The sequence below is a fragment of the Mercenaria mercenaria genome, chromosome 4 (assembly GCF_021730395.1).
Source record: "Mercenaria mercenaria strain notata chromosome 4, MADL_Memer_1, whole genome shotgun sequence".
In the NCBI taxonomy this organism is placed as follows: domain Eukaryota; kingdom Metazoa; phylum Mollusca; class Bivalvia; order Venerida; family Veneridae; genus Mercenaria; species Mercenaria mercenaria.
Window position 1 is genome coordinate 62,064,330 of NC_069364.1, and position 26,541 is coordinate 62,090,870.

At 35.5% G+C, this 26,541-nt stretch overlaps 1 protein-coding gene across 4 annotated transcripts in view; it reads right to left on the reverse strand.

The window, feature by feature from the left end:
- The window catches only part of LOC123552917 (uncharacterized), a 66,678-nt gene extending 40,490 nt beyond the window's left edge, over positions 1-26,188 (reverse strand). For 2 of the 4 annotated variants that reach the window (XM_053541465.1, XM_053541464.1), the window contains exons 1-11: positions 26,059-26,188; positions 12,445-12,562; positions 11,085-11,219; positions 10,098-10,349; positions 9,541-9,699; positions 8,090-9,238; positions 5,971-6,088; positions 4,641-4,792; positions 3,627-3,837; positions 1,982-2,103; positions 1,176-1,367 (exon numbers count right to left, since the gene is read on the reverse strand). In XM_053541465.1, the coding sequence (XP_053397440.1) occupies positions 1,176-1,367; positions 1,982-2,103; positions 3,627-3,837; positions 4,641-4,792; positions 5,971-6,088; positions 8,090-9,238; positions 9,541-9,699; positions 10,098-10,349; positions 11,085-11,219; positions 12,445-12,555 (2,601 nt within the window). In that variant the 5' untranslated portion in view covers positions 12,556-12,562; positions 26,059-26,188. Of the gene's footprint in view, positions 1-1,175; positions 1,368-1,981; positions 2,104-3,626; positions 3,838-4,640; positions 4,793-5,970; positions 6,089-8,089; positions 9,239-9,540; positions 9,700-10,097; positions 10,350-11,084; positions 11,220-12,444; positions 12,563-26,058 lie in introns of those variants that run through there. The other 2 variants (XM_053541466.1, XM_053541467.1) reach the window with 2 other exon arrangements.
- Between the last annotated feature and the right edge of the window lie 353 nt (positions 26,189-26,541).

Genomic DNA, 26,541 nt, shown 5'->3' on the forward strand with positions numbered 1-26,541 from the left:
CAAAACAGATTAAAAAAGGAGAAAAAACATCTTAAAACAAAGTCTGCTGCTTATTAAATGCCGATAAATGGCCAGTAATTATCGGCAATTAGCCTGGCACCTCGTGTCAATTTTGTTGTTCACAGTTTGATCTCGGTTGAAGATAACAGTCGATCTTTAATTAGTATCACTCCCTATCAGAATGTATATGATTTTGTTATTTTTATTTCATCAAAATACTATTAAATTTCTATGATATTAATTTTGTTTAAAAGAAAATAAACCACTCGATCTTTTACAGAACGTAACGGCAATCTCAGAATTTAGCATAGACAGTCAGCGCATAGAGTAGTTTCCCTTTACCAAAATGGCGAAAAATCGTAAACAAAGTTATTTTGTTAAAATTCGTAGTTGGAAAATTGTGTACACTTTTGTATAATATGCACCCATGATTCAGGGTTGAGGGAGGGGGGGTGGGGTCCGGGGTAAAAAAAAAAACTGTGCATTTATACACGAGTATGAATGTATAAAGACAGATTTGCACCAGAATTATTCAATAGTATCTTTATGGTATATACTATATTTCTAATCAAGACAAAAATAATGTATGCAAACATAAAACAAACTGCTGTATTTATAAATGATAAGCATGTTATATAGACAAACCGGTATTAATGTTTTTCCAGACATTCAGATTCATTGCAAATCTTTCTGTAGTACCTTACAATGTAGACATTACGACAAAAACCAAGGAAATCTACCTTATGATTTTCGTAGACAAAGGTACGCAACGCGCAAATGCACCCTGCCCCTTTTTAGCAGCACCCTGCCCTTTTTAGCAGCACCCTGCCCTTTTTAGAGGTCTAGAAAAATCCCTATCATTTGATTTTGCTGATTCTGTTAAATATTTTTCAGAGACAAATTATGAAATGTTGGCCCACAGCCAGCCTCTTAAAAACTATCAATTTATGGCCAGATAAAATAAAGATTCCTCACATATCCTTGACTTTATCTTGTTTACAAAATTCCTCTATCCCTGAGAATAAACAGATCTTTATTTTCTCTGACTTTTTCTTGAGAAAAGAGTAATATATTTTGTAAAAGAAATCCATATTTTGCATTATAAGACAGGACAACTCAGCAAGACTTTATACATTTGTTAGTTTAAACACATTAGTCAACCCAGGTGAACCTACCTTTTCAGCTTCAGTATCTTTGACCTTGTTATCTAGCTCTGTAGATTCTCTACTAAGGGAGGTTATCTGTGTTTCCAGTTCATGTTTCTCAGCTATGAGGGTTTCTAGAGACGCAGTTAGTTGATTTATCTCATCTTTCTGATCCTTCGATAAATTTTTCACTGAATCTAATTCAGTGTGTAATTCCTCCATCTGAAAGACAACAGTAAATTATTACAGGTAAGGTTTTACCAAACCAACACATTGTATCCCATTATTTTATGACTCTTAAACTCTGCTTATCTCATTGGTCAATAACTCCATAGAAAATGATATTCACAATAAAAAGTGATATTCTTTTAAACGAACTTAAACAAGCATATTCTTCAAAACAAACTCAACAGCTATACTAAATATAGATCTGTTAAACATCTGCCAATCATATCTGGTTTCTATAAATATGTAATCCAACCAGTAGCCTCATTTCATTTCGATAAAGTTGTGTACTGACTGTGTGTACACATTTTTCTTATCATTTACCACACTGCTCTTTTTTAACTGTAATCATAACAAACAGGTCCATGAAATTGGATATTCACCCCATCATCAAACAATAGCTGGTTACCATTCTACAGAGACATGACCAATTATAGCAAAAATCGGTACATGTTCCTTGAGTCATGTGAAGCAATGTATTTTTTTATCATCTACAAAATTAGATATCATCAATTTCTTGTGTGCTTGAAGCCTTGAGCTGTGCAAGCAAACATATTCTCAATACTTTGTGTATCAGAGGTGTGCAATCAACTTCAATCCCTTATAATTACCTTGTGTTTAAGTTCATCTCTTTCCTTTTCAACATCTTGTAGAGGTTGTTGTAATTCTTCTGTCATTTTTCTGTTTAGCTCTGATATCTCTGACTCCAAATCTCCTTTCAGCTTCTCAACATCTGCCAAGTGAATTTTCAGATATAACTAGAGCTATCACTAAAGGTAATTAATACTCCCAGAAACTGCTTTGATACAGAGAAAGTAAACTGCTGTGATCATGACCTTTGACAGTGTGAACTTGACCTTGAACCTACTGACCTGAGTTGTGCCCTGTGCATACTGTCTTGAGAAAGTTAACAACTGATGTTATAAAAATATCCTTCAGGTGATTAAGAAGAGGTTGTGTTTTGCATGACCTGAAGCTATATGATCTTTGATCTTGGACTTAATTTAGTGACTCGCTCAGGTGAACATCTGATGCTAGTTTTGTATCTTCCAAGCAGTTTAGAAGATCTGGAGTAGACACAAGGTGTAGCTTTTTGACCTCTGGAGCCGGTTGTTTGAAACTTTAACAGTTGATTAAGCTAACAACCGATTAACTTTTAGAGTAATATTTTTACACTTTAGAAAACTAAGCAAAACGAATGTATGACTTAAGGTTTATAAACACTAAAATGTCTTTACAGTAAAATTAAAATATCACACTAGTGTTTCCCACCAAGACTAGTATTTTGAATCAAAATTTAACAGGCGATTAGTCAAACAGGCTGTTAAAGTTTCGAACAACTGGGCCCTGATCTGTAAGTGTGATCTTGTCCTTGGACCAAGTGACCTAGAATGTGTTCTCCAAACATGGTCTTGATGAGGTAAAGAACTGATGCTATTTACATGAAAGTTTCTTAGTGGTTTAGAAGATAAGGAATGGACACAAGCTAAAGCTATCTGACCAATGACCTCCAAGTGAGACCTTGACCTTACAGCTAGCACCCTTGGTTGTGCACTCTGCACATCTATTTGATGAAGTCAATATTTGATGCTAGTTTAATGATAATTGTCTCTGCAATTTAGAAGATATGGATTGGTTTAAAGATACAGAGTGAGCACAACGTTAAGCTATTTGACCTCAAAGTGTGACCTTCACATTGGACCTAGTGACCTGGGTTGTGCTGTCTGCACATCGTCTTAAAGAGGTCAGTATTTGATATGAGTTGTAACAAAATCTTCCAAACAGTTAAGAATACTAGCAGATGGAGTGGACAGTTGGAGAAACAAACTAAGGGACAGGTATGTTTGACTCCAATATGGCCCCGTACACTTTCTATTTTGGGGTATAATAATTCAACTGCATATCTCAAAAGGAAGTCTCAGTATTAAGTTTTTTTTTCCATATTTCGAGACTGAATTCCTTTTAGGCAGACTGAGATTCATTTGCACATCAATTAAGATTATCATAAATAAATATCCCAGACATGTATTCAGTTGTTCCACACTGGATCTAATTTTCTGTTCTGTTCTCAATGTATTACAAACAATGTTTAATGAAACGCTTTACTTAAAATCAGAAAATATTATCACCCTGAGCAACAGAAGATTAATTAGGAATGGAAGAGTATCTTGTTTATACCCTCAAGTGAAAGAAGTGCAAAGTGACTGAAACAAAAAATCAAAGAAAGAATAAAGTTGTTGCAACTGAAAATGTTACCTTGTATTTGCTTCTGTGCTTCAGTAACCTTCTCTTCTAATGCTGACTTTTCTTCTCTAAGTTGTTCTGCCATGGTAGTTTGTTGTTCCAGTGCCTCCTTAGCAGCACCAAGTTCTTCATGAAGTTGTACAATCTGTGTCTTCTTTGCCTCAATTTCACTTTCAAGATCAGTTAATTTTTGCGTCTGGTTATCATCTTGTTCGTTCTCATTCTGCAGGGGAAGAAAATAAAAAAATATTTTCAGTATATTGTATGCAGAGTATTCTCAGATCCAAACTACTGGACTTATTTCAGGAAAGTCATGCATTTACAAAAAAATGTGTGTCTTGTCTGAATACAGGTAAAAGTGAGTGTTGCCTTGAAAGGGTGTCTATTGTCGGCAGAAACACATAAAGTATAGATGATTGTTGACTTTCAAGTAACACTGACTGGTCTCAAAAAAGCAGACAGTTCCGACGTCTAAACATCTGCAATATTTATTTTATTTTAATATTCATGATTTACACATCAGTGTTTGTAAAAGACTACATTTTCAGAGCATGCATCTTTTCAAACCAAAGTTTTGTTTTAATATTTCAGAACTTATTAATGAACTTAACAAACACATCTCTGAACTAAAAGGTGTTTTTGTCACAAAAACATACGTCTCCCTCCTATGTATACCTTTAGCTCTGGCGGCCATTTTGTGCAGCGAAACAGAACGTGTCAGAGATATGCACCACTAGGCTTAATACTGATCACTCTTGTGAAGTTTTGTCGAAATCTGTCCAGCAGTATGACCTGTGTAAGCCAGACAAGATTTTTCTGTTTTTAGCTCTGGCAGCCATTTTGTGCAGGGAATCGCAACGTGCCTGCAATATGCACAACTAGGGTTGGTATTGATCACTCCTCGTCGAAATACGGCCACCAGTTTGACCTGTGAAAGCTGGACAAGCTGAATGCGGACAGACGTACGGACGGCGAAGGCAAAAAGAGACATAAATATCAACACCTAGCATGCTATAATTGACTAACCTGACTGAGAGTTTCCTGTAGATTGGTGACCTGAACTTGTAGTTGATCTCTTTCTGCCCTCACTGTCTCCAGGTCTGAGGTCAACTGGTTCCTATCTTCTTCTAACATTTCACATTTATTCTCAAGTTCTGTGACTTTCCCAGTTAATTCATCTGCAAACAATGGTACAGATTTTGAATGTAAAGATTGGATTATCAAACCATTCCCCTTCTTGCATGCAACAACAAACCTGTTCTAACATGCAACAACAAACCTGTTCTAGCATGCAACAACAAACCAGTTCTAGCGTGCAACAACAAACCTGTTTTAACATGCAACAACAAACCTGTTCTAGCGTGCAACAACAAACCTGTTCTAGCATGCAACAACAAACCTGTTCTAACTTGCAATAACAAACCTGTTCTAACTTGCAACAACAAACCTGTTCTAACATGCAACAACAAACTTGTTCTAACATGCAACAACAAACATGTTCTAGCATGCAACAACAAACCTGTTCTAGCATGCAACAACAAATCTGTTCCAGCGTGCAAAAACAAGCCTGTTATAGCATGCAACAACTAACACATTCTAGCATGCAAAAACAAACCCAATCTAGAATGCAACAAAAACATAATCAATCATTTTAGTCATTTATTTAATGTCTCAGTTATCTGACAGCTAAAATAAAGTGCCTATAGCATTCTGAGAAACACTGGAAATAGCCAGACATATTGCCAGAAGGGCAAATTTGCACACAGAAATTACATTAACGAAAATCTCAATATGGAAACTTGCCAGGTACATTACTAGTTCTTTTTACAAACAAAAAATATTGATATGATCACACTATGTTTTCCCATATGCTTTTTAAACACACACTTCTCAATCTAAAGAAACCTAGTGTTAATAACTAACATTTACAGGTTGAAACCTCTCCAACTGTGCATATGGCATTACTTTGAGTATATAAATTTATTTATTTATTTTGTTGGGTTTAACGTCGCACCGACACAATTTTAGGTCATATGGCGACTTTCCAGCTTTTTAATGGTGGAGGAAGACCCCAGGTGCCCCTCCGTGCACTATTTCATCACGAGCGGGCACCTGGGTAGAACCACCGACCTTCCGTAAGCCAGCTGGATGGCTTCCTCACTTGAAGAATTCTACGCCCCAAATGAGGTTTCGAACCCACATCGATGAGGGGCAAATGGTTTGAAGTCAACGACTCTAACCACTCGGCCACGGAGGCCCCTTGAGTATATAAAAGTTATGCTAAAGTTCTCTACATGAAGTCACAGGCCAGCAATATGCCTATATTTCCTGAAATATACAACTCCTGTAGCATTACCTTTAAGAGAAGTAAGCTTGTCGAAGTCAGCAAGTTTAGACATTAAAGATTCCCTTTCCTTGTCAACAGCAGCTAGCTCATTTTTCAGACTGTCCAGTTCTCCTGTTGTCTTGGAACCCTGAAATATATATGCAAAATGTTTAAATACTATGTTTATAACATGTACAAATGTAGAAATTGTAGAACCACTGACCTTCCATAAGCCAGCTGGATGGCTTCCTGACAAGAAGAATTCAAAGCCCCAAGTGAAGCTTGAACCAATATCGGAGAGGGGGGAGTGATTCAGAGTCAGCAACCTTAACCACTCTGCCATGGAGACCTCCTTTTTCAATCAATTCATATAAATTCATACTTACAAATAAGACTTACACTGATTGTGAAACCCTTTATTAAGACCTAATTATGTGTCATGGTCACTATGGAATTTTCTTTCAATGTCAATTCTTTTATGGAAATAGTCGGCCAATCCCATGCCACTGTCAATTAAAGTTTTTTTGGTATCCTTGTATTTGATTCTCATCAAATTTGTTTCTCATCAATGGATTTCCAGAGATAATGCATTCTGTCAAGGAGGAAATCCCATAAAATCCATTCATAATACTTACACTACCATTACAATTTTTTTCTAAGTACTGTATGACAGATATATCTGGATAAATGTCTAATAACAGCTGAAATATTTAAATCAATACCAGTAAAAGTGCAAAGCGTTTGTACTGGAAATGATTAACAGTGTCTCACAAATCTCCTAAAATTATCTGAATCAAATCACAGAACCTTCACCTAAAGTGAAAGTCTCTTTTCCACTGGAAAAATTATTCTATAAATAATGCATCATAATAAACACTGAGAGTAATTTAAAGTGAGTGATGAAGAATTCTAAAAGGAACATACCAGTACTTTAAATTTCTTTACTTTTACTGAACTTCACACTTTTGGAGTACAGCATATTTCATAGTAGTCAAATAGATTTTTTTTAAAATCTAACTTGGCTAAAAGACATATAAATGTAATGCTAAGTTAGAGTTTTAACAAGAGCACCGCCTTGCGGGTGCTGACGCTCATCTGATTTTTTTTTGTGTAATAGAAATATTGTCCTACCCATGATTTTCTAAGTCTAAAAAGGGCCATCACTCTTGCAAAAAGCAGGATAGAGTTATGTTTCTTGATGTACAGTGTCCACTTATGATGGTGAAAAACTGTTGCAAGTTTTAAAGCAATAGCTTTGATAGTTTATGAGAAAAGTTGACTTAAACATAATATTCAACCATTTTTCTAAGTCCAAAAGGGGCAATAATTATTGCAAAAAGCAGGATGGAGTTATGTTGCTTGCTGTACAGGGTCAGCTTATGATGGTGAACAAGAGTTGCAAGTTTTAAAGCAATAGCTTTGATAGTTTAAGAGAAAAAGTTGACCTAAACATAAAACTTAACCAAGAAATCTGATATTTTCTAAGTCCAAAAGGGGCCATAAATCTTGCAAAAAGCAGGATGGAGTTATGTTTCTTGCTGTACAGGGTCAGCTTATGATGGTGAACAAGTGTTGCAAGTTTTAAAGGAATAGCTTTGATAGTTTAGGATAAAAGCTGACCTAAACATAAAACTTAACCAAGAAAACTGATTTTCTAAGTCCAAAAGGGGCAATAATTCTTGCAAAAAGCAAGATGGAGTTATGTTTCTTGATGTACAGGGTCTGCTTATGATGGTGAACAAGTATTCCAAGTTTCAAAGCAAAAGCTTTGATAGTTTAGGAGAAAAGTTGACCTAAACATAAAACTTAACCAAGAAATCTGATATTTTCTAAGTACAAAAGGGGCCATAAATCTTGCAAAAAGCAAGATGGAGTTATGTTTCTTGCTATACAGGGTCAGCTTATGATGGTGAACAAGTATTCCAAGTTTCAAAGCAATAGCTTTGATAGTTTAGGAGAAAAGCTGACCTAAACATAAAACTTAACCAGGCAACGCCGACGCAGACGCCGACGCCGACGCCGACAACCGCTCAAGTGATGACAATAACTCATCATTTTTTTTCAAAAAATCAGATGAGCTAAAAATGGTTTAAACAATATTCAAAAGGAAAAAAAGGCATGTTACGTTTAATCTCACAAAAGTGCATACCTTTTTTAATTGAGCTATCTCCTTCTCAAGGCCTTTCACCTTGGCAGTGAGTTGTGCTTTCATTTTCAACATCTTTGTATCTCCACCTTTGTGACCAGCACCAGTATCGTCAGAAGCACCTTTATGTAAAGATTCCAGTTCCTGCTCCTTATCTTCCAGTAATTTCTTATACTTTTCACTCTCTTCTTGCTTCTCTCTAAACATTTCTGTCAAACTTTCAGATTTCTGTTTCAAGCATTCTAATTCTTCCAACTGTTGATCTTTCTCTTTCAGCAATGCTTGAAGACCTTCAATATTTACTGAATCACCAGCCCCTTTACCCATATCACTTGGTATCTTGCCTGCATCACCATCAGCAGCTGAGACAGCACCACCAGTCTTTACCAACTGATGATACCTCTCTTGCAGAGCACTATACTGAGCAACAGATTGATTGTAAGCACCTTCTAACTGATCAGCTGATGATTTTAGACTCTGTATTTGAATTTCTTTTTCTGTACTTTCTTGCTCATGTTTTTCAACAAGTTCACAAATTTTCGCTTCATATTTTTTTCTTTCAACTTGCCACTGTGATTCCATGTCAACCAAATTAGCTTGAAATAGCATCATTTGCTCTGACATTTGTTGTAACTTTTCCTTAAAACTTTTTTGAATTTCTCTGCTTTCTTCTAAATCCTTTTCTTTCTGACTAGATTCTTTTTGTAATACCTCTATCACTTTTATTTTACCTTCTAATACTTCATTTGTATCTTTCAGTTTCTGTTCTAACATTTGAATCACAGGATCTTGAATATTCACTTCACCTTTTGACATTATTTTTTGAATATCTCTTTCATGTCTTGTAATTAATTCTCTTAAATCATTTTCTGCCACTAGTAATTCCCCTTCTTTATCATGAATTGTTTTACGCAGTTTAGCAAGGCTTTCTTCCTGTTCTTTTAAAGTTTCTTCAAAGTATTTTTGGGATTCTGTAAGTCTGAGATTAAACCTTTCTCTCTCTTGTTGCAGTTCATGATCTGATTTTTCCACTTGTTCCCTGAGTTGTCCAAGAACCTCATCATTACTTTCAACTTTCCCTGTGAGTTTGGTGACAAGCATAGCATGGTCTGTAACACTCTGATCCTTGTCTTTGATGGTTGACTGTAAAACCTACAGAATAAACAATTTATCTCTGCAGGTGTATGTGAGAACCAACGCATGGGAAACCAAAAATGTGTACGTTTCTCAAAAGCTCTACAGAAGATGCTTTTAAATCTGTTACAGAAGGTAGTTTGCATAAACTAAATCATATAGTTTACATGAACTACCGGTACTTTACAAAACTCATGAGTTGTGCTTTGCAACTTTTTTCTAGTCTTACCTATAGACAGCATATACATAACAGTTAAAGTTGAAGACTTATATAACAGGATATTATTTAAGGACCATACTTCAATCTATTTCCAACATACCTGTATAACTTTATCTCTACCCCGAATGACTTCATTCTTCTCTCCTATAAATTCTTGTAGATCAATGAGACGCCTTTCTAGTTCAAGAATTTTATTGTTCAGCTCCAGTAAGTTCTTATCTTTGTAGACAATTTGTGCATACATCTGCTGAACCCTGGCCTGCAGTGCAAAGATATGGATTACACATAAGATAGGTCAATACAGACAACTTTGGAAAACCAAAACCAGCACTGCTGGATAAATCAAACTTTGAGCATTAAATGATTGACCTATATTTCTAGCTGAGAGTTAGTTAGTGTCAGTAACCAATGTGTGTTCTAAGGAAAAGACTAGTACTTCAAAATTTCTTTTAAGGCATAGCATTACTTTCATGTAAAGACAATATTCCTTGCACAAACTTGTTCATGGATCCCAAGTCTGATTATTCTACATGGAACTTCTACAAACTCCATACGTAATACTTCATTTCAAAACTTTTGGAATTATGGATCTAAAACCTTGCTGATATAACTTATTCATTGAAACTAAACCAGACAAAGAAACCAACTAGCCCTTACCTCAGCATCATCCCCAGTAGAGCCTTGTGTGTTCATTTCTTCCATGAGTTTTGTTTTATCTTCCAGCTGTCTAGTAAGTGTTGAGATAATTTCTTCTCTCTCAGCTATAATCTTCTCCTTGACTTCTATCTGCTGATCCTTCAGGATCACTGTTTCTTCTTTCTCCTTGATAATTCTTTCTTTATCTTCCAGTTTCTTCTTCAGTAACAGTGACTTCGCCCTGCTTGCCAGACCATCCTCTTCTGTTGTACTCTACATAAAAATAGACAAAGGAATTAATGCATACAGAAATACACCAATGATGGCTTCAAGCCTGGTCAGATTAAGCTTGTATGTAGTGCTTAGTCTCAAATACCTCTAGTGATAATGAAGTGTTTATAGTTTCAAGGTCACTGAGACCCTAACCTTTTATCTATTGACTCCAAAACTAAAGACCACTGGCAAACATCAATAAAGTCTGAAAGCGTGTAACAAAACAATCTCTAGTTATTATAAACTTATTGACCAGAAACAGGCTTTAATCTCAAAAGTCAAAGTGATGTTGACCTTGGACCTACAGACACTAAAAAAATAGATGTCATCTACTAACCAAGGAAATCCTCCAATAAAAAGTGATGTCTGCTGACCCAAGTGTTAACCACAAGTTAAGACAGGGAACAGTTTCCAGTCTCAATGTCTCTGTGACTTTAAACTTTGACTTACTAATCTCAAAAACTCTTTAGTACTTAATCTACTGACCACAGGAACTCTCCCATGAAGTTTGACAGCCATAAGTCAAGGTCTCAATCAAAAGCCGTTTTCAATCTAGAGGACACTATGACCTTGACAACATTTTTTGGTTATGATCAGTCAAAAGATTCTTCTGATAAAGATGTTCAAAGTATCTATGTAGATTTTATTTTTACTTCAAATCTATCGTTTATCATTATTTACAACATTTGAACAAATCTGTGAAAGTGTATCATTAATGTGGCAAACATGTGTTACCTTGTCATCAGGAGCATCTGTTGCTTCTTTTTTCGACACAGATTTACCTCCCTTGCCTTCTTTAGCGTCTTTGGCTTCTCGGGCTTGTTTCGCCTTAGCTTGTAGTTTCAACTTGGACAGTTTCGCATTCACCTCCTACATGCAATATACATGCCTTACATTCACACAAGTTAGTTCACATAGTTCAAGCAAGGTTACATACCATGCAAATGTAGATGAAAAGTTTGATAAGTAATAACAGTATTATTTCAACATTGCAAAAACATTTGTATAACATAACACATATCGGAAAATTTTCTTTAACAGTATAAAATTTAGTTCATCACTGAGGTTAATCACCAAAACAGGCTTTATTTCTTATAAAATTAACTTATTTAGCATTGTAAGAAACAAAAACTACATGTTCAATTAACAGTGATAATCTCCTCTGATAGTTCTGAATGTCTGATAAACTGGAAACAATGGCTTAACGTCATTTATCTGGATAACGTAGGAAAAGCCTGGATTCAGTATACGGAAATTAAAATTGTTTTGTGAATTAATTGTAACCCTTGAGTAAGTATATTGAACCATTCTGAAGTTTTGAAAAATCACAGTATAGGCAAATTCTATATAACATGGATAAAAAATTGATCCGAACGTGCAGAACTACCCAAGTTACGCAAATCTAGAATATCATGTCAAAACATCAAAGCATTCAGCAGGCATAAAGAGTTTTCAGAAGGAAATGTTATGTACATGACACCATTTCAGTAACAGCCACAGAATATTGGTAAAACATCTCCAGGATACATTTATTGCAAGACTCAAGAACATAAACAGACAGGGATTTTTTTCTTCAGACTTTTGGGATGGTACCAGTGTCAGTAAAATGGTGAAAATGTGGTTAAGTATTTTTTTTTAAAAAAGGAGGTTTTTTCTCTCACTTTTGGGGAAAGTGGTTTGGTGCTTATTGGAGCAGTAAATTTGCCCAATAATAAAAGTTGTATTTTTGATAAAAATGATACATTTCAAAAGAAATTGATTCAGTATGGCTAAATTAAACACACTGCACTATGTTTCTAATGTTTACAAATGTATTTCAAGTCCTGGCTGAAATCTGTAAAAAAAAAAAAAAAAAAAAAAAAAAAAAATTCTAGAATATTTTAGCAGATTTTTTTTTTTGTCAAAATGGGAAAAACTTTTCTAGCTGGGGAATAACTCTGTTTTCTAAAGTCAGTTTAAGAAGGAAAAAAATCCCTGACAGAATAAGTAACTAATGCAATACTTTCTCTGACAATAGTAGGTAGACTCAAAGATAGAGAGGATGGGTTAAGAGAGAAAAAAAAGAACAAATATTAAAATTTTACTTTAAACTTACATGCAGCTCTTTGTCTTTCTTCTGCACATCCTCATCTCGCTCTCGGATCATAGATTTGAGCTGCTCTATGAGACGTTGCTGCTCTAACATTTGTATTTCTACATCAGCCATTGTCTCTCTGAAATTTATTAAATAATACATTCTGACATTTGTTATTGGTTATATTTTAATTAGAAGGCACTTGAGCAGCTAAAAATTAATATAAAGTTGCATATCGATGCCAGTAGTGAGTACAATGCAGATTTCTTGCATACCACACTGAAACGTCTGTGTCTAGAGCAACAATTAAGTTTCAACAGTCAACTGGGTATTATCACAGCATTTTGGTTTGAATTGCGTATTGACTAAATTGAATCTGGTGGATTTTGAAAAACGTAACTCCAAGATTTTTACTTCAACAGCATATTTGTGTATTTCAGTTCCAATTTCTAATCTAAACAATAACTTAACCTTTAGCCTGCTGGCGGCAATTGATTCTGCCTTTGCGACCAGTGCAGACCATGATCAGACTGCACTGTTCGCTATTCAGTCAGTAAATTTTCAGTGAACACCCCTTTGAATAACAAGAGGGTCATGATGACCCTGGATCGCTCACCTGAGTAATATGAGCTACATGTTTCAAATGTCAAACTGATGATTTTTAGAAATTTTTTGGAAGAATTTCCGATGTACAATCAAGTAACCCCTGGGGCGGGGCCAATTTGACCCCGGAGGTCATGATTTGCACAAGGTTGTAGAAGTCTACTAGGCAATGCTACATATCAAATATCTAAGATCTAGGCCTTCTGGTATATTTTTAGCAAATTTATGAAGATTTCCCTATGTACAATAAAGTAATCCCTGGGGCTGGGTCAATTTGACCCTGGGGGTCAAGATTTGAACAATTTTGTAGAGGTCCACTAGGCAATGCTACATGTGAAATATCTAAGATCTAGGCCTTCTGGTTTATTTTTAGCAAATTTATGAAGATTTCCCTATGTAAAATCAAGTGACCCCTCGGGCAGGGTCAATTTTGACCCCGGGGGTCATGATTTGAACAAATTTTGTACAGGTCCACCAGGCAATGCTACATGTCAAATATCTAAGCTCTAGGCCTTCTGGTTTTTTTTTAAAAATTTTTTGAAGATTTTACTATAGAAATCTATGTAAAATCAAGTGACCCCTGGGGCGGGGTCAATTGAACAATTTTAGTAGAGGTCCACTAGTCAATGCTACATGTCAAATATCTAAGCTCTAGGGCTTCTGGTTTTTGAGAAGAAGATTTTTAAAGTTTTTCCTTTCGGTTGCCATGGCAACCAGAGTTCTGCATGCAATTCAATTCTTTGAACAATTTTGAAAGGGGGCCATCCAAGGATCATTCCTGTGAAGTTTGGTGTAATTCTGCCCAGTAGTTTTCAAGAAGAAGATTTTTTAAGAAATTGTTGATGGACGACGGACGGCGCACTACGCACGACGGACATCAAGTGGTCACAACAGCTCACCTTGTCACTTCATGACAGGTGAGCTAATAAATGGTACTGCCCAAACTGAATGATGAGCCAGTCTATTTTAGAAATTTAGCAGGCTAAGGGTTAATATGCATTGCTTGTAAGCTGTAACTTATGTGGCAATATTCTATAATTAAAGCATTATAGATAAGTATTCTCCTGTATAAAGTCGTCTGCCCAAAACATTTTGTTTTTTCTACCAGCCAAAAATACGTTGTCAATATTAAAATTCTTAGACTAGTTTTGTATCTTTTAACAAAACTTCACACTTAAAAAATTGTTGGACAAAACAGCAGAACTTTGTCAATGTAACTTAGTTAATTATCAAAACTGTTTTCAGCTTAAAGGTCCAATACTAAGGAAAGTGAACATTTTAATTTCTTTTAAAAAGCACAGAAACTATTTCATTTTATTGGAAAATGAAAGTTGGTATGTAGAAATTCGATAATAAACGCAGTATATGTAACTTATTTTCTATGAATATGAAGAAAGTTAAGACCTGGGGGACTTTTGTCGATTTTGAATTTCAACATAAACACATACTTTCTTTGAGTTCAAAGACTTCTGTAAATTTTACTGCAAACTCTTTTACGTGACTTGCAGAGTCTAAAGCACAGTTGAAAACAAAATTGTCCAATCAAATTTCTTAGTAAATGGATTTTTAAAAAGCCATGACCATTAGCCACTGGCATCCATGTTTATCATCATTTGGCTTATAATACAATTATATTTCTTAAGATTGCTGGTCAGTTATCAGTTTGGTTGGTCAATTAAGCATCATAAACCTCTCATCAACTGTGTATTTCACACCTTAAGAAGAATGACATGTGTTTGAAGCAAAAACAGTCAGCGTGACAAAATTTATGATCTCCAGACTGTAGACGACAGTCTGTTTAATTTTGTGTCCAAGTCAGGGATTTCTTGAACGACTTGGGAAAGGGGCCCAGATCTTTTGAGAGGAGAAAAATAGTACACTTTTTTATAAAATTGGGTAATATTTTTTTTTAGATATTAACAACATGAAAAAGAAGTTTGAGTCACATATTATATTTTCAGTAACTGTTAACATTTCTTGATTTAAAGTGGCATGTTTGAACTTTCTTTACTATTTATTTTGAAGGCATTGATGGATGTAAGCCAAGCAATGCCCAACAAATAACAAAAGGGGTGTCAGCATCACCTGGGGCAAACAATTCACAATAGTAACACATACAGCCATTCTTAACTTGACTGTAATATAACCACTAAAACCTCGACTCGTGCTTGTGCCTGTAAAACTTCCCCGCATCAGTATCTGCATTAGAACTAGTTTCCAGTGTGGAAAATCAAGTTGAATGAGTTGAGGTACGGTAGAACAACTTGTTTCCAGGTTTGACTTAGACTCTGAAGGGGTTGTGATAGAATTTTGACAAGATAATGAAGATTTCAAGTCAAATCACGTGTTGATACTTGTTCGTTTTCGTAATGAAACTATCAATTCTTTGTATCTTGAGCTTTTGCAAAGGTTTGAACCTTTGCTACTTCGTAGATAAATACAGTCGAATACCGTTACCTCAATATTCAAGGGACTATTAAAACTGCATCGACGTATCTGAAGTTCGACGTAACAACTATCTGGGACTACTTTGTACTTGTGTCGGACATCTATATTGTCATATATCCAGTGTTTTTCTTTCAGGGGGCTTGAAAGGGGAAAGAAATAATATAAAACGTAAATACGATTTTAATTTCATTGACAAACAAGAGGGCCATGATGGCCCTATATCGCTCACCTGAATACCATTGCTTTAACCAAAATTGTGCAGACAAGGTCAAAATAGCTTATTCCGGCCCTATCAGGGGCCATAACTCTGGAACCCATTATGGGATCTGGCTGGTTCAAGAAAGGAACCAAGACCATATGCTGACACAAGTTTTGTGCAAGTTTGGTTAAAATCAAATCATAAATGAAGCTGCTATTGTGCAGACAAGGTCAAAATAGCAAATTTTGACCCCTTCGGGGGCCATAACTCTGGAACCCATTAAAGGGATCTGGCCAGTTCCAGAAATGAAGCAAGATCTTATGGTGATACAAGTTGTGTGCAAGTTTGGTAAAAATCAAATGATAAACAAAGCTGCTATTGTGCAGACAAGGTCAAAATAGCTAATTTTGGCCCTTTCAGGGGCCTAACTCTGGAACCCATAATGGAATCTGGCCAGTTCAAGAAAGCAACCAAGATCTTATCGTGATACAAGTTGTGTGCAAGTTTGGTTAAAATAAAATCATAAATGAAACCAATATCGTGCAGAAAAGAAATTGTTGACGGATGGACGGACGCACGGACGGACAGACGCACGGACTGACGACAGACGAAGTTTGATCACAAAAGCTCACATGTTAATTAAGTACATACATACAACTTTTTATTTTTTCAAAATATACATTTAAACATAAGCATTTTTTCCCTTTCCCTAAACAAGTCTGAATGCAGCGGTAATGTTCCTAGTTGAGTAGTCATTTTGACTGTGCTTCGATAACGAAAATTTGCCAGTTAAATAAGCATATTGCTACTCAATCCTTAATGGCAGATTTTTACTCCGTCAAACAGAAAATATTTCATTCAAATTAGTTCTTATATTGGAAAACGGCTTTCCTGCTTGCATGGTGTTTTATAAGACTTATTATTGGGAATTAAATGCAAACTTCCTGACATTTAAATTGTATTAAAGATTAAATAACAAACAAAACAAACACACAAACTAATTTAAATATGATTAATACCACGCCAGACAACAATAGGTTGATTTTCACACCTTACAAATAACATGGATATTTTTTGACAAGCTGTGATATCGACAAAACCAGGTGTAAAACAGTACAGGAAAGCTGACAGGACTGAAAAATCTCTTCGAGCTAAAGAAAATATCGAGTTAATCATATCGAGGTAATGATAAATAATTACATTAAGATAAATAGGGAAAAATCGGGACTGACTCAAACACATCGTGCTAACTGAAGTATCGAGCAAACCATATCGAGGTAATGATATTCAACTGTATCTTATGCATCGATAAATACTAGCATGGCTTTACGGTAACAAATGTGTTTTTTGGGACATGTATGCTGATTACACCGTCCCACTATTCGATACATTACTGGCCCACTAATCGCAATTTTTAAAATGCGGACTGTACGCTTAGTTGAAAAACTGTACACCTATTCAAAATTTCTTTTAATTCTTATATTTCAATGTTTTGACTTTGTTTTATGACAACCAACAGTTAAAAAATAATAGTTATAATTTCTTTCGTTTTCAGAACCGTCATGGACCAGTTTAGATATTATTACTGCAGTTTTGATTCCACTTTTTCTGAAGTAATAGATCACACCTCAATAAAACACAATGACAGTACTTTGAAAGTAAAACAGAAAGTCTATTTAAATGAAAAAAAACAACACTTTCCCTGTCCACAAAAAACAAGAGCTGTCTGATGACAGCGCGCTCGACTATTCGAAGAATTGACTGAAGAATGGGGTCAAAATATTTCCACGGATATTCAGACAAAAGAAATAAATAGATTAGACAAACAATGTTCCTGTATTACTTTGATTTCGATAAGTCTTGCACTAAATGGCAGTATATGAGCCAATTTCAAAGTCCAAAAAGGGCCATAATTCAGTCAAAATAGTTATGTACTCTTGCCTACAGATGGAAATCATAATGATAAACAAGTGTTCAAAGTTTAAAAGCCATATGTCAAATAGTTTTGACAAAACATGGACTTGTATGAAAACAGAACCAATTTCAAAATCCAAAAAGGACCATAATTCAGCCAAAATAGATGACAGAGTTATGTTCTCTTTCCTACAGATAGAGACTATTATACTAAACAAGTGATAAAAGTTTCAAAGCCATATGTCAAACACTTTACAAAAAATATGAACTGGTACGAAAAACTTAACCAAGATTTCTAAGTCAAAAGGGGCCATAATTCAGCCAAAATCCTTGATGGAGTTATGTACTCTTGCCTATAACTGGACATGGTGATGGTAAACAGGTGTTGAAAGTTTCAAAGCTTTATCTCAAAAGACTTTGTCAAAATATGAACTGGTACGAAATATTAACCCAGATTTCTAAGTCAAAAAGGGCCATAATTCAGCCTAAATCCTTGATGGAGTTATGTGCTCTTGCCTATAACTGGACATGGTGATGGTAAACAAGTATTGAAAGTTTCAAAGCTTTATCTCAAAAGACTTTGCCAAAATATGAACTGGTACGAAAAACTTAACCATGATTTCTAAGTCAAAAGGGGCCATAATTCAGCCAAAATCCTAGATGGAGTTATGTACTCTTGCCTATAACTGGACATGGTGATGGTAAACAGGTGCTGAAAGTTTCAAAGCTTTATCTCAAAAGACTGTCAAAATATGAACTGGTATGTAATATTAACCCAGATTTCTAAGTCAAAAAGGACCATAATTCAGCCAAAATCCTTGATGGAGTTATGTGCTCTTGCCTATAACTGGAAATGGTGATGGTAAACAAATATTTAAAGTTTCAAAGCTTTATCTCAAAAGACTTTGTCAAAATATGAACTGGTATGAAAAACTTAACCATGATTTCTAAGTCAAAAGGGGCCATAATTCAGCCAAAATCCTTGATTGAGTTATGTGCTCTTGCCTATAACTGGCCATGATGATGGTAAACAAGTGTTGAAAGTTTCAAAGCTTTATCTCAAAAGACTTTGTCAAAATGTGGACTGGTACGAAAAACTTAACCCAAGGTGTGACGCCGACGCCGACACCGACGCCGTGGTGAGTAGGATAGCTCTACTTATTCTTCGAATAGTCGAGCTAAAAAACTTTCAAATTATTCCAGCAGAAATTTCTTCTCAAAACAAATTTATAACCTGCATTCAAGAATCAGGGGCTTGAAAAGTAAAAATATCTAAGTGTTTGGATGTAGACATTTTACATCACCAGAAAAGAAAGTGTGCAGACTATCATGGGGTTACAGGTCAAGTATGGAAGGGGTATAAATCTGCAAAATGCAAATTAGAGTTATTGGTATTAATACCACAGATGCAGTTGTTGACGGTTAAGTTATATTTTGAGTTTCAACTCAAAATTTTAATTGCATAAAAGATATGTCCAGAAAACAAAGCTTGCCTAAAAACTTCAACCAAGTATGAAAGGGACATAATTCTGCCCAAAAAAAAACACAACAAACAAACAAAGTGATAGGGATTGATTTGACATATGCAGATGTTGAAAACGAATACTTATTTTGAGTTTCAAGTCATTATCTTTGATTGAAACAAAGATAGGTTCCGAAAACGAAGTTTGCCCAAAATGTTTAACTAAGTATGAAAGAGGCATAATTCTGTCCAAAAAAATCAGGTTTATGGGAATTGTTTCCACACATGCAGATGTTTGTGATAAAGATGTAGTTTCATGTCATTATCTTTGATAGTACCAAATATATGTCCAGAAAAGGAAGCTTGCCTAAAACCTTTAACTTGAAAATAACCTAAGTATAACACCTTGGTGACCTTGACCTTGGGAAGAATGGGCATAGCCCCTGCAAAAACTTTGTTTGTATGCTACACAATCTTTATGTGAAGTAACAGTAAGATATAAGTAAAAACGATGTGACAGAACAAGAGCTGTCACAGGAGACAGCGCGCTCGACTATTTCGATGCTGGATAGTGAAACTGGGCACATCTGAGGAAACTAGAGCTGCCACTGGAGTGTTTAATGACTCCAATTGTGGATGAAGATATTGCACAATAGCCTGAGTCTATGTCAAAAATATCAACTTAAAGTAATAAGAGAGGTAAAGATAAAATGTATCAAAACACTATATAAGTATATCCTAAGCAAAAAGGGGCATTATTCATTAAATATTGGTGCCAGAGTTATGCACCTTGTGTCATATAGTGTGGGTGATGATGTTGAATAACTGTTTTAAGTTTGAATCAAATCCATTCAGTAATAACAGAAACAGAGTGAAAGTGCATCAAAACTTTAACCTAAAATTCTAAGTAGAAAGGGACATAATTAATAAAAAATTGGTGCCAGAGTTATGCACCTTGCGTCATATGGTGTGGGTGATGATGTTGAACAACTATTTTAAGTTTGAATAAAATCCATTCAGTAATAACAGAGACAGAGTGAAAGTGCATCAAAACTTTAACCTGAAATTCTAAGTAAAAGGGGGAAATAATTCATGTAAAATTGGTCCCAGAGTTATGCACCTTGCGTCATATGATAAGGGTAATGATGTTGAACAATTGTTTAAGTTTGAATCAGATCCATTCAGTAATAACAGAGATAGAGTGAAAGTGCATAAAACTTTAACCTGAAATTCTAAGTAAAAAGGGGAATAATTCATGAAAAATTGTGCCAGTGTTATGCATCTTGTGTCATATGATGTGGGTGATGATGCTGAACAATATTTTAAGTTTGAATCAAATCCATTCAGTAACAAGGCAGTCTGAAAGACAGCTAAATCACCCGCCATTGCTATGGATAGTGAAAGGGTAAAGCTTTGATTTTAGCTGTGACCTTGACCTTAAACTGACATGGCTGACTCATGAATTCTGCACAACGTCTTGATGAGGTGATCATTTGACCCAAGTTTCATGAAAATCCTTAAATGGGTTTAGGAGATACAGAGCTGAAACCTTTGACCTTCAGTTGTGACCTTGACCTTGAGTTGACATGGCTGACTTATGAGTTCTTGATGAGGTGATCATTTGATCCAAGTTTGATGAAAATCCTTCAAGGGGTTTAGGAGATACAGAGTGGACACAAAATGGAAGGCTCAAACCTTCGACCCTTAGTTGTGACCTTGACCTTGAGCTGGCATGGTTGACTCATAATTTCTGCACATCGTCTTGATGAGGTAATCATTTTACCCAAGTTTTATAAAATTCCCTCAAGGGGTTTAGGAGATATAGAGTGGACACAAAATAGAAGGTTCAAACCTTTGACCTTGAGTTGTGACTTTGACCTTGAGCCGGCATGACTGACTCATGGGTTCTGCACATCGTCTTGATGAGGTGATCATTTGACCCAAGTTTGATAAAATTCCTTCAAGTGGTTTAGGAGATACAGAGTGGACACAAAATGGAAGGCTCAAAACCTTTGACCCTAAGTTGTGACCTTGACCTTGAGCTGGCATGGCTGACTCATGGGTTCTGCACATCGTCTTGATGAGGTGATCATTTGACCCAAGTTTGATAAAATTCCTTCAAGGGGTTTAGGAGATACAGAGCGGACACAAAATGGAAGGCTCAAACCTTTGACCTTGAGTTGTGACCTTGACCTTGAGCTGGCATGGCTGACTCATGGGTTCTGCACATCGTCTTGATTAGGTGATCATTTGACCAAAGTTTTATGAAATTCCTTCAAGGAGTTTATGAGATATAGAGCTGACACAAAATGGCAGGCTCAAACCTTTGACCTTGAGTTGTGACCTTGACCTTGAACAGACATGGCTGACTCATGGGTTCTGCACATCGTCTTGATGAGGTGATCATTTGACCCAAGTTTCATGAAAATCCTTCAAGGGGTTTAGGAGATATGGACCGGACACGATTTTGTTACGGACAGAAGGACGGACGGACGCAGACCATTCCTATAATCCCTCCGCCACGGCTGGGGATTAATAACAGAGGTAGAGTGAAAGTGCACCAAAACTTTAACCTGAAATTCTAAGTAAAAAGGGGGAATAATTCATGAAAAAATGGTGCCAGAGTTATGCACCTTGTGTCATATGATGTGGGTGATGATGTTGAACAACTATTTTAAGTTTGAATCAAATCCATTCAGTAATAACAGAGATAGAGTGAAAGTGCATCAATACTTTAACCTGAAAACCTAAGTGAAAAGGGGGGATAATTCATGAAATATTGGTGCCAGAGTTATGGCCCTTATGTCAGATGATGTGGATGATGATGAGGAATAAGTATTTCAAGTTTGAATCAAATCCATCAAGTAATTACAGAGATAAGTTGAAAAAAGAGAAAGTGCACCAAAACTTTAACCAAGGTGGGGATGCGGAAAGACTCCGACGCGGGGCGAGTAGGATAGCTCTCCTTATACTTCGTATAGTTGAGCTAAAAACAAAGGCTGCCGAAAAACTTTAACCAAGAAAGCCAACGTCAAAGGTGGTGCGATTAGAATAGCACCCCTATTCTCCAAAAAGTGGAGCTAAAAATACAAAGAAAACAAGAGCACCACCTTGCGGATGCAGACGCTCATCTGATTTTGTTGTCTCTGTATACAGTTAGTCAAAATAATTCGACGTTCAGATTGTTTTATATTTGTGACTGGCAATCTAAACATCATAACTTTGAAGGACCAAAATAATGGAGGATGAATCACAGTTCACAGTCATGTAAAGTTATTGGTTTTATCGCTTGCGCATATTGGCGTGTACACGGTAAACATTAATTGTGTACAGTATATACATAGGTTTAAGTCACCACAAAATTCGTACTTTTGGATATTATTTGATAATTTTTACATAAATCAATGAGGAATTGAATCCCCTTTTGATACATCTACAAAGTTTTATTTGAATTTATGGTCAATTCGCTAAATAATCGGCATTTAAACCTGTAGCATATAAGGCGTCGGCAGCGATGAAAATTTCATCGGAAATTGCTTCAACTATTTTGGTCTTTCAAGTGTTTGACGCCAGTGGGGATATTGCCCATATGAAAAAATTATCTCAATATTTCCTAGGATCGTGTCTAATTAGTTGATCTATGTATACATGTAATAGAAATATTGTCCTACCTGTGTGTTTTTATGATATTTTCGAAGTCCAAAAGGGGCCATAATTTCAATGCTCGGCGTAAAAACTACATATTTTATATCTAAAAACTGATTTAACATTAATTTACCGTACTTCTTTATCGCCAGTTTGTAGAACAATGTGCGAGTATTCATCCATATTGTTTACATATTTCTAGTCAAATTGTGACGTAAAGGCGGGAGCTAAAAATAGTACCAGTAAAACTTGCGCGGTTCGTGCGGAAGTATACCAACACTCGGCGTACGGCATGTTAATCTGCAGGTTGAAATTTTGAACTATTTATGCATTAAATTGAAGTATAAGACATATCTAACACAAAACATAGGTTATAATGATTAACTAATTTTTTAAAGTATAAACATGTACATAAATTACCCCTCTCTCTATTCTGTATCTATAAATCGAAAACACATTTTATACAACAATTATCTTAAGGAATTCATTTGAAGATAATTTGTCACAATCATGTGAGTCTAACTACATGAAATCAATAATTGATGATAGTTGATGATATATTTCCATTAGTTTTGGAAATCTTTTCGAAAGTGCCATTTGTCCACATGGTATATCAATTACTTGAACAGCATAAACTACAGAAAAGTGAAGCACAATGGGTCCGTATAAAATGCCATGATAAGGGTTTATAGTTTATTTAAATATAAAGAAATAAAATAATTAAAAAGAAAAATGTTTTTTCTCCCAATTTCCACCCGCAAGTTACTTTTTTAGTATCTGTTTTACCAGAAAATCGGTTTTAATGAGAGTAGAACACAAAACTGAACGGCTTTTAGCATTGCATCGTCTGCTCTACTGTGACCACGTGACCACACTGGAAGTAAACCGCACATGGATAAAATCACGTGTGATGTAAACAAACGAAATGGGACTCGTAAGTGCTGATATTTTAAATATATATTCTGCAATTCCCAGAGAAAAGTGATATATGCCGAGCGTTGGTATGCGCCGAGCATTGGTCTGCCCACTCTATGTTTCTTGCTGTGCATATACTCCTTTCTCATGGTACCGGGGCTTCCATGATACCGGTGTAAACAGTTTTCTCACGAGACTTTCATGTTAGCCCCGCCTACAGGATGTTGACATAATTTGCAGAGTAAACCGGAAGCCGCTCTTCCGTATCGCACATTTTTTTGTGAAAATGCAAGGATTACTGGTGATTTATTTACCTTTTAATAAAAAAACATCTAAAACATTATTTTTTCACCTTTGGTCCCCACCACATGTGTCAAAAAAACATCTATATCTCGTGTAAACAAAGTTTATCATCTGGAATTTTTAGCGAAAATATCGTCTGACAGAATGCTGATGACGTCACCAAACCGGAAGCCATGTTGTTTCTATATTTAGGTCATTTCTTAGAAATGAAAGTATGGCAAGCCGTTAAGGCAAAATTAATGGAATCACAGCAATATGCAAAATATAATGATACCCAATTAAGCCCCAGTTGATATATATATGGGTCTGTCATTTAAAAAAGATTTTAATGTATATACTCCAAGATAACTTTGCTACTCTTTAATATGGTAGCTGGTGAAATTCTTACCAAAATTTTTGACTTAGATAGATCTAGGTCTAAAAGAAAAGATCTGGATATCACTTGGAAAAAGTATATCTTTGGTAATATGCACCCTAAATGTAGGATTGTTCAGTGTTCTTTTTGTGTTGAAAAAAAAAAAAACTTGAAATTTGTCTGAAATCATAGACTGTAAACTTACCTGAAGTATTGAGAAATATTAATATCATTGTGTATCAGGCTTTCCATAGTTGACACTTTTTTATGATTACACCGGTATCATGGGAAACAACTTTGACATGTCAGATTTCAACATGGCATCATACTCGTTGGGAATTAATAAACAATAACCAGATAATTAAAGTTTTCAATTCATTATAATAATGAGGAAGGATGTAGGAAGCAGCAAACAAAATAAAAAACTGAGGTGAATTGTTTTCTTTAGTTTCGTTTGTTTTGCGCATGTTAAGTACCCCGGTATCATGAGAAACCAGGCTACAGAGTCAGCTATTGATGGTGAATTAGACTAGTGTTGCAAGTTTTAAAGCAATAGCTTTGATAGTTTAGGAGAAAAGCTGACCTAAACATAAAACTTAACCAGGCAACCCCAACGCTGATCATGAGAGTCTGCACACTGTGAGTGTACCAATTGACGTGAATTGTGTGTTTTTCAGGTCTGATCACAGGAGCCTGAAATTCTATCTATAATGCTCCAAAATGGCTAAATATAAAAATTACCCCTCCTATATATATAAAAAAAGAACAGGAATGAAACAAAACCGTACCCCGCCCACTTTTTGTAAACAAGAAACTTCGAAAAACAGAAAAGCATCTCTATACGAGCGGTCTTATTTTGAAGAGGACAAAAAAATATACTAGAAACACTGCTTACTGTAAACTGTCTTCCTTTTAACTAACACAAAATCATCATTTTCAATACCTTTTCGTTCATCGCCGAAACCATTGCGTGACGTCACATATACATGTACCTGTTTCACAGCCTCGCAGTTAATTCGATGTACTTTCACTTCGATAAGAAATAAAGGTAAGATATTGTTTATGTTCTATATTTTATTGTTCATTTTTCCATGAATAAAAATTATATATTTGCATTTGTTTGTCAATGTATTCAACTAATATTTTCAAAACAAAAACGTAAACAAAAGGGGAAGTAACTCCATTATTCACTGGAGGGAAATTTAAAAATTGAAAACTTTCATAGTGACTATTTTTTATTATGGCAGATAACCTGAGCGCTGCGATATGGTATGGAAATCCTGTGTTTTTTATAAAAATGTTGCATTTGACCCTTAATTAGTTATGACACATCGAAGTGAAAGTATATCGAATTAACTGCGAGGCTGTGAAACAGGTACATGTATGTGACGTCACGCAATGGTTTCGGCGATGAACGAAAAGGTATTGAAAATGATGATTTTATGTTAGTTAAAAGGAAGACAGTTTACAGTAAGCAGTGTTTCTAGTAGATTTTTTTGTCCTCTTCAAAATAAGACCGCTCGTATAGAGATGCTTTTCTGTTTTTCGAAGTTTCTTGTTTACAAAAAGTGGGCGGGGTACGGTTTTGTTTCATTCCTGTTCTTTTTTTATATATATAGGAGGGGTAATTTTTATATTTAGCCATTTGGAGCATCACAGATAGAATTTCAGGCTCCTGTGGTCTGATCGAGTGACAGGTGTCATTTTTTCTTTTCCAGAAACTGTTTCAATAAAGATTAAATATTAATCAATTGTGTGTTTTAGCTTTTGTTTGGTAATTCAAAAATATACCTAATTAACTGTAAACTTTACTGCAGAGATATATAAATGTGCGAAAGTCTGCAATACGCCGAGACTGCTTGCGTGTCCGCATCTCTGTCCACCATCTTGGATTCCCATGGTATCACGTGACATATCGGACTGCTCCGTTACAGAACTAACCTAATGAGCTATAATTACAGGAAACATAAGATTGAGGGTTGTGTCGAAACTTTTATACCCTATACATGCTTTGTTCTCGTTTAAGGCTGAAATGCAAAGTTATTCCATTCCCTCTTATTACTGTTGCAGACAGTGAAGAAAAGTATTTCGTTAGAGAAAGTGCTCCTATATGACTACATATTAATTGTCGCAAGGTTTTTGATATTTACAAAATGCACTATTGACCGCTAATTGCGTAATTATTGGACAAAAAATATCATATTACTTTCGCATTACTGACCATAAAAATATACATGTACAGACTTACCATTAGCCCTCTTAACACAAGGGAAC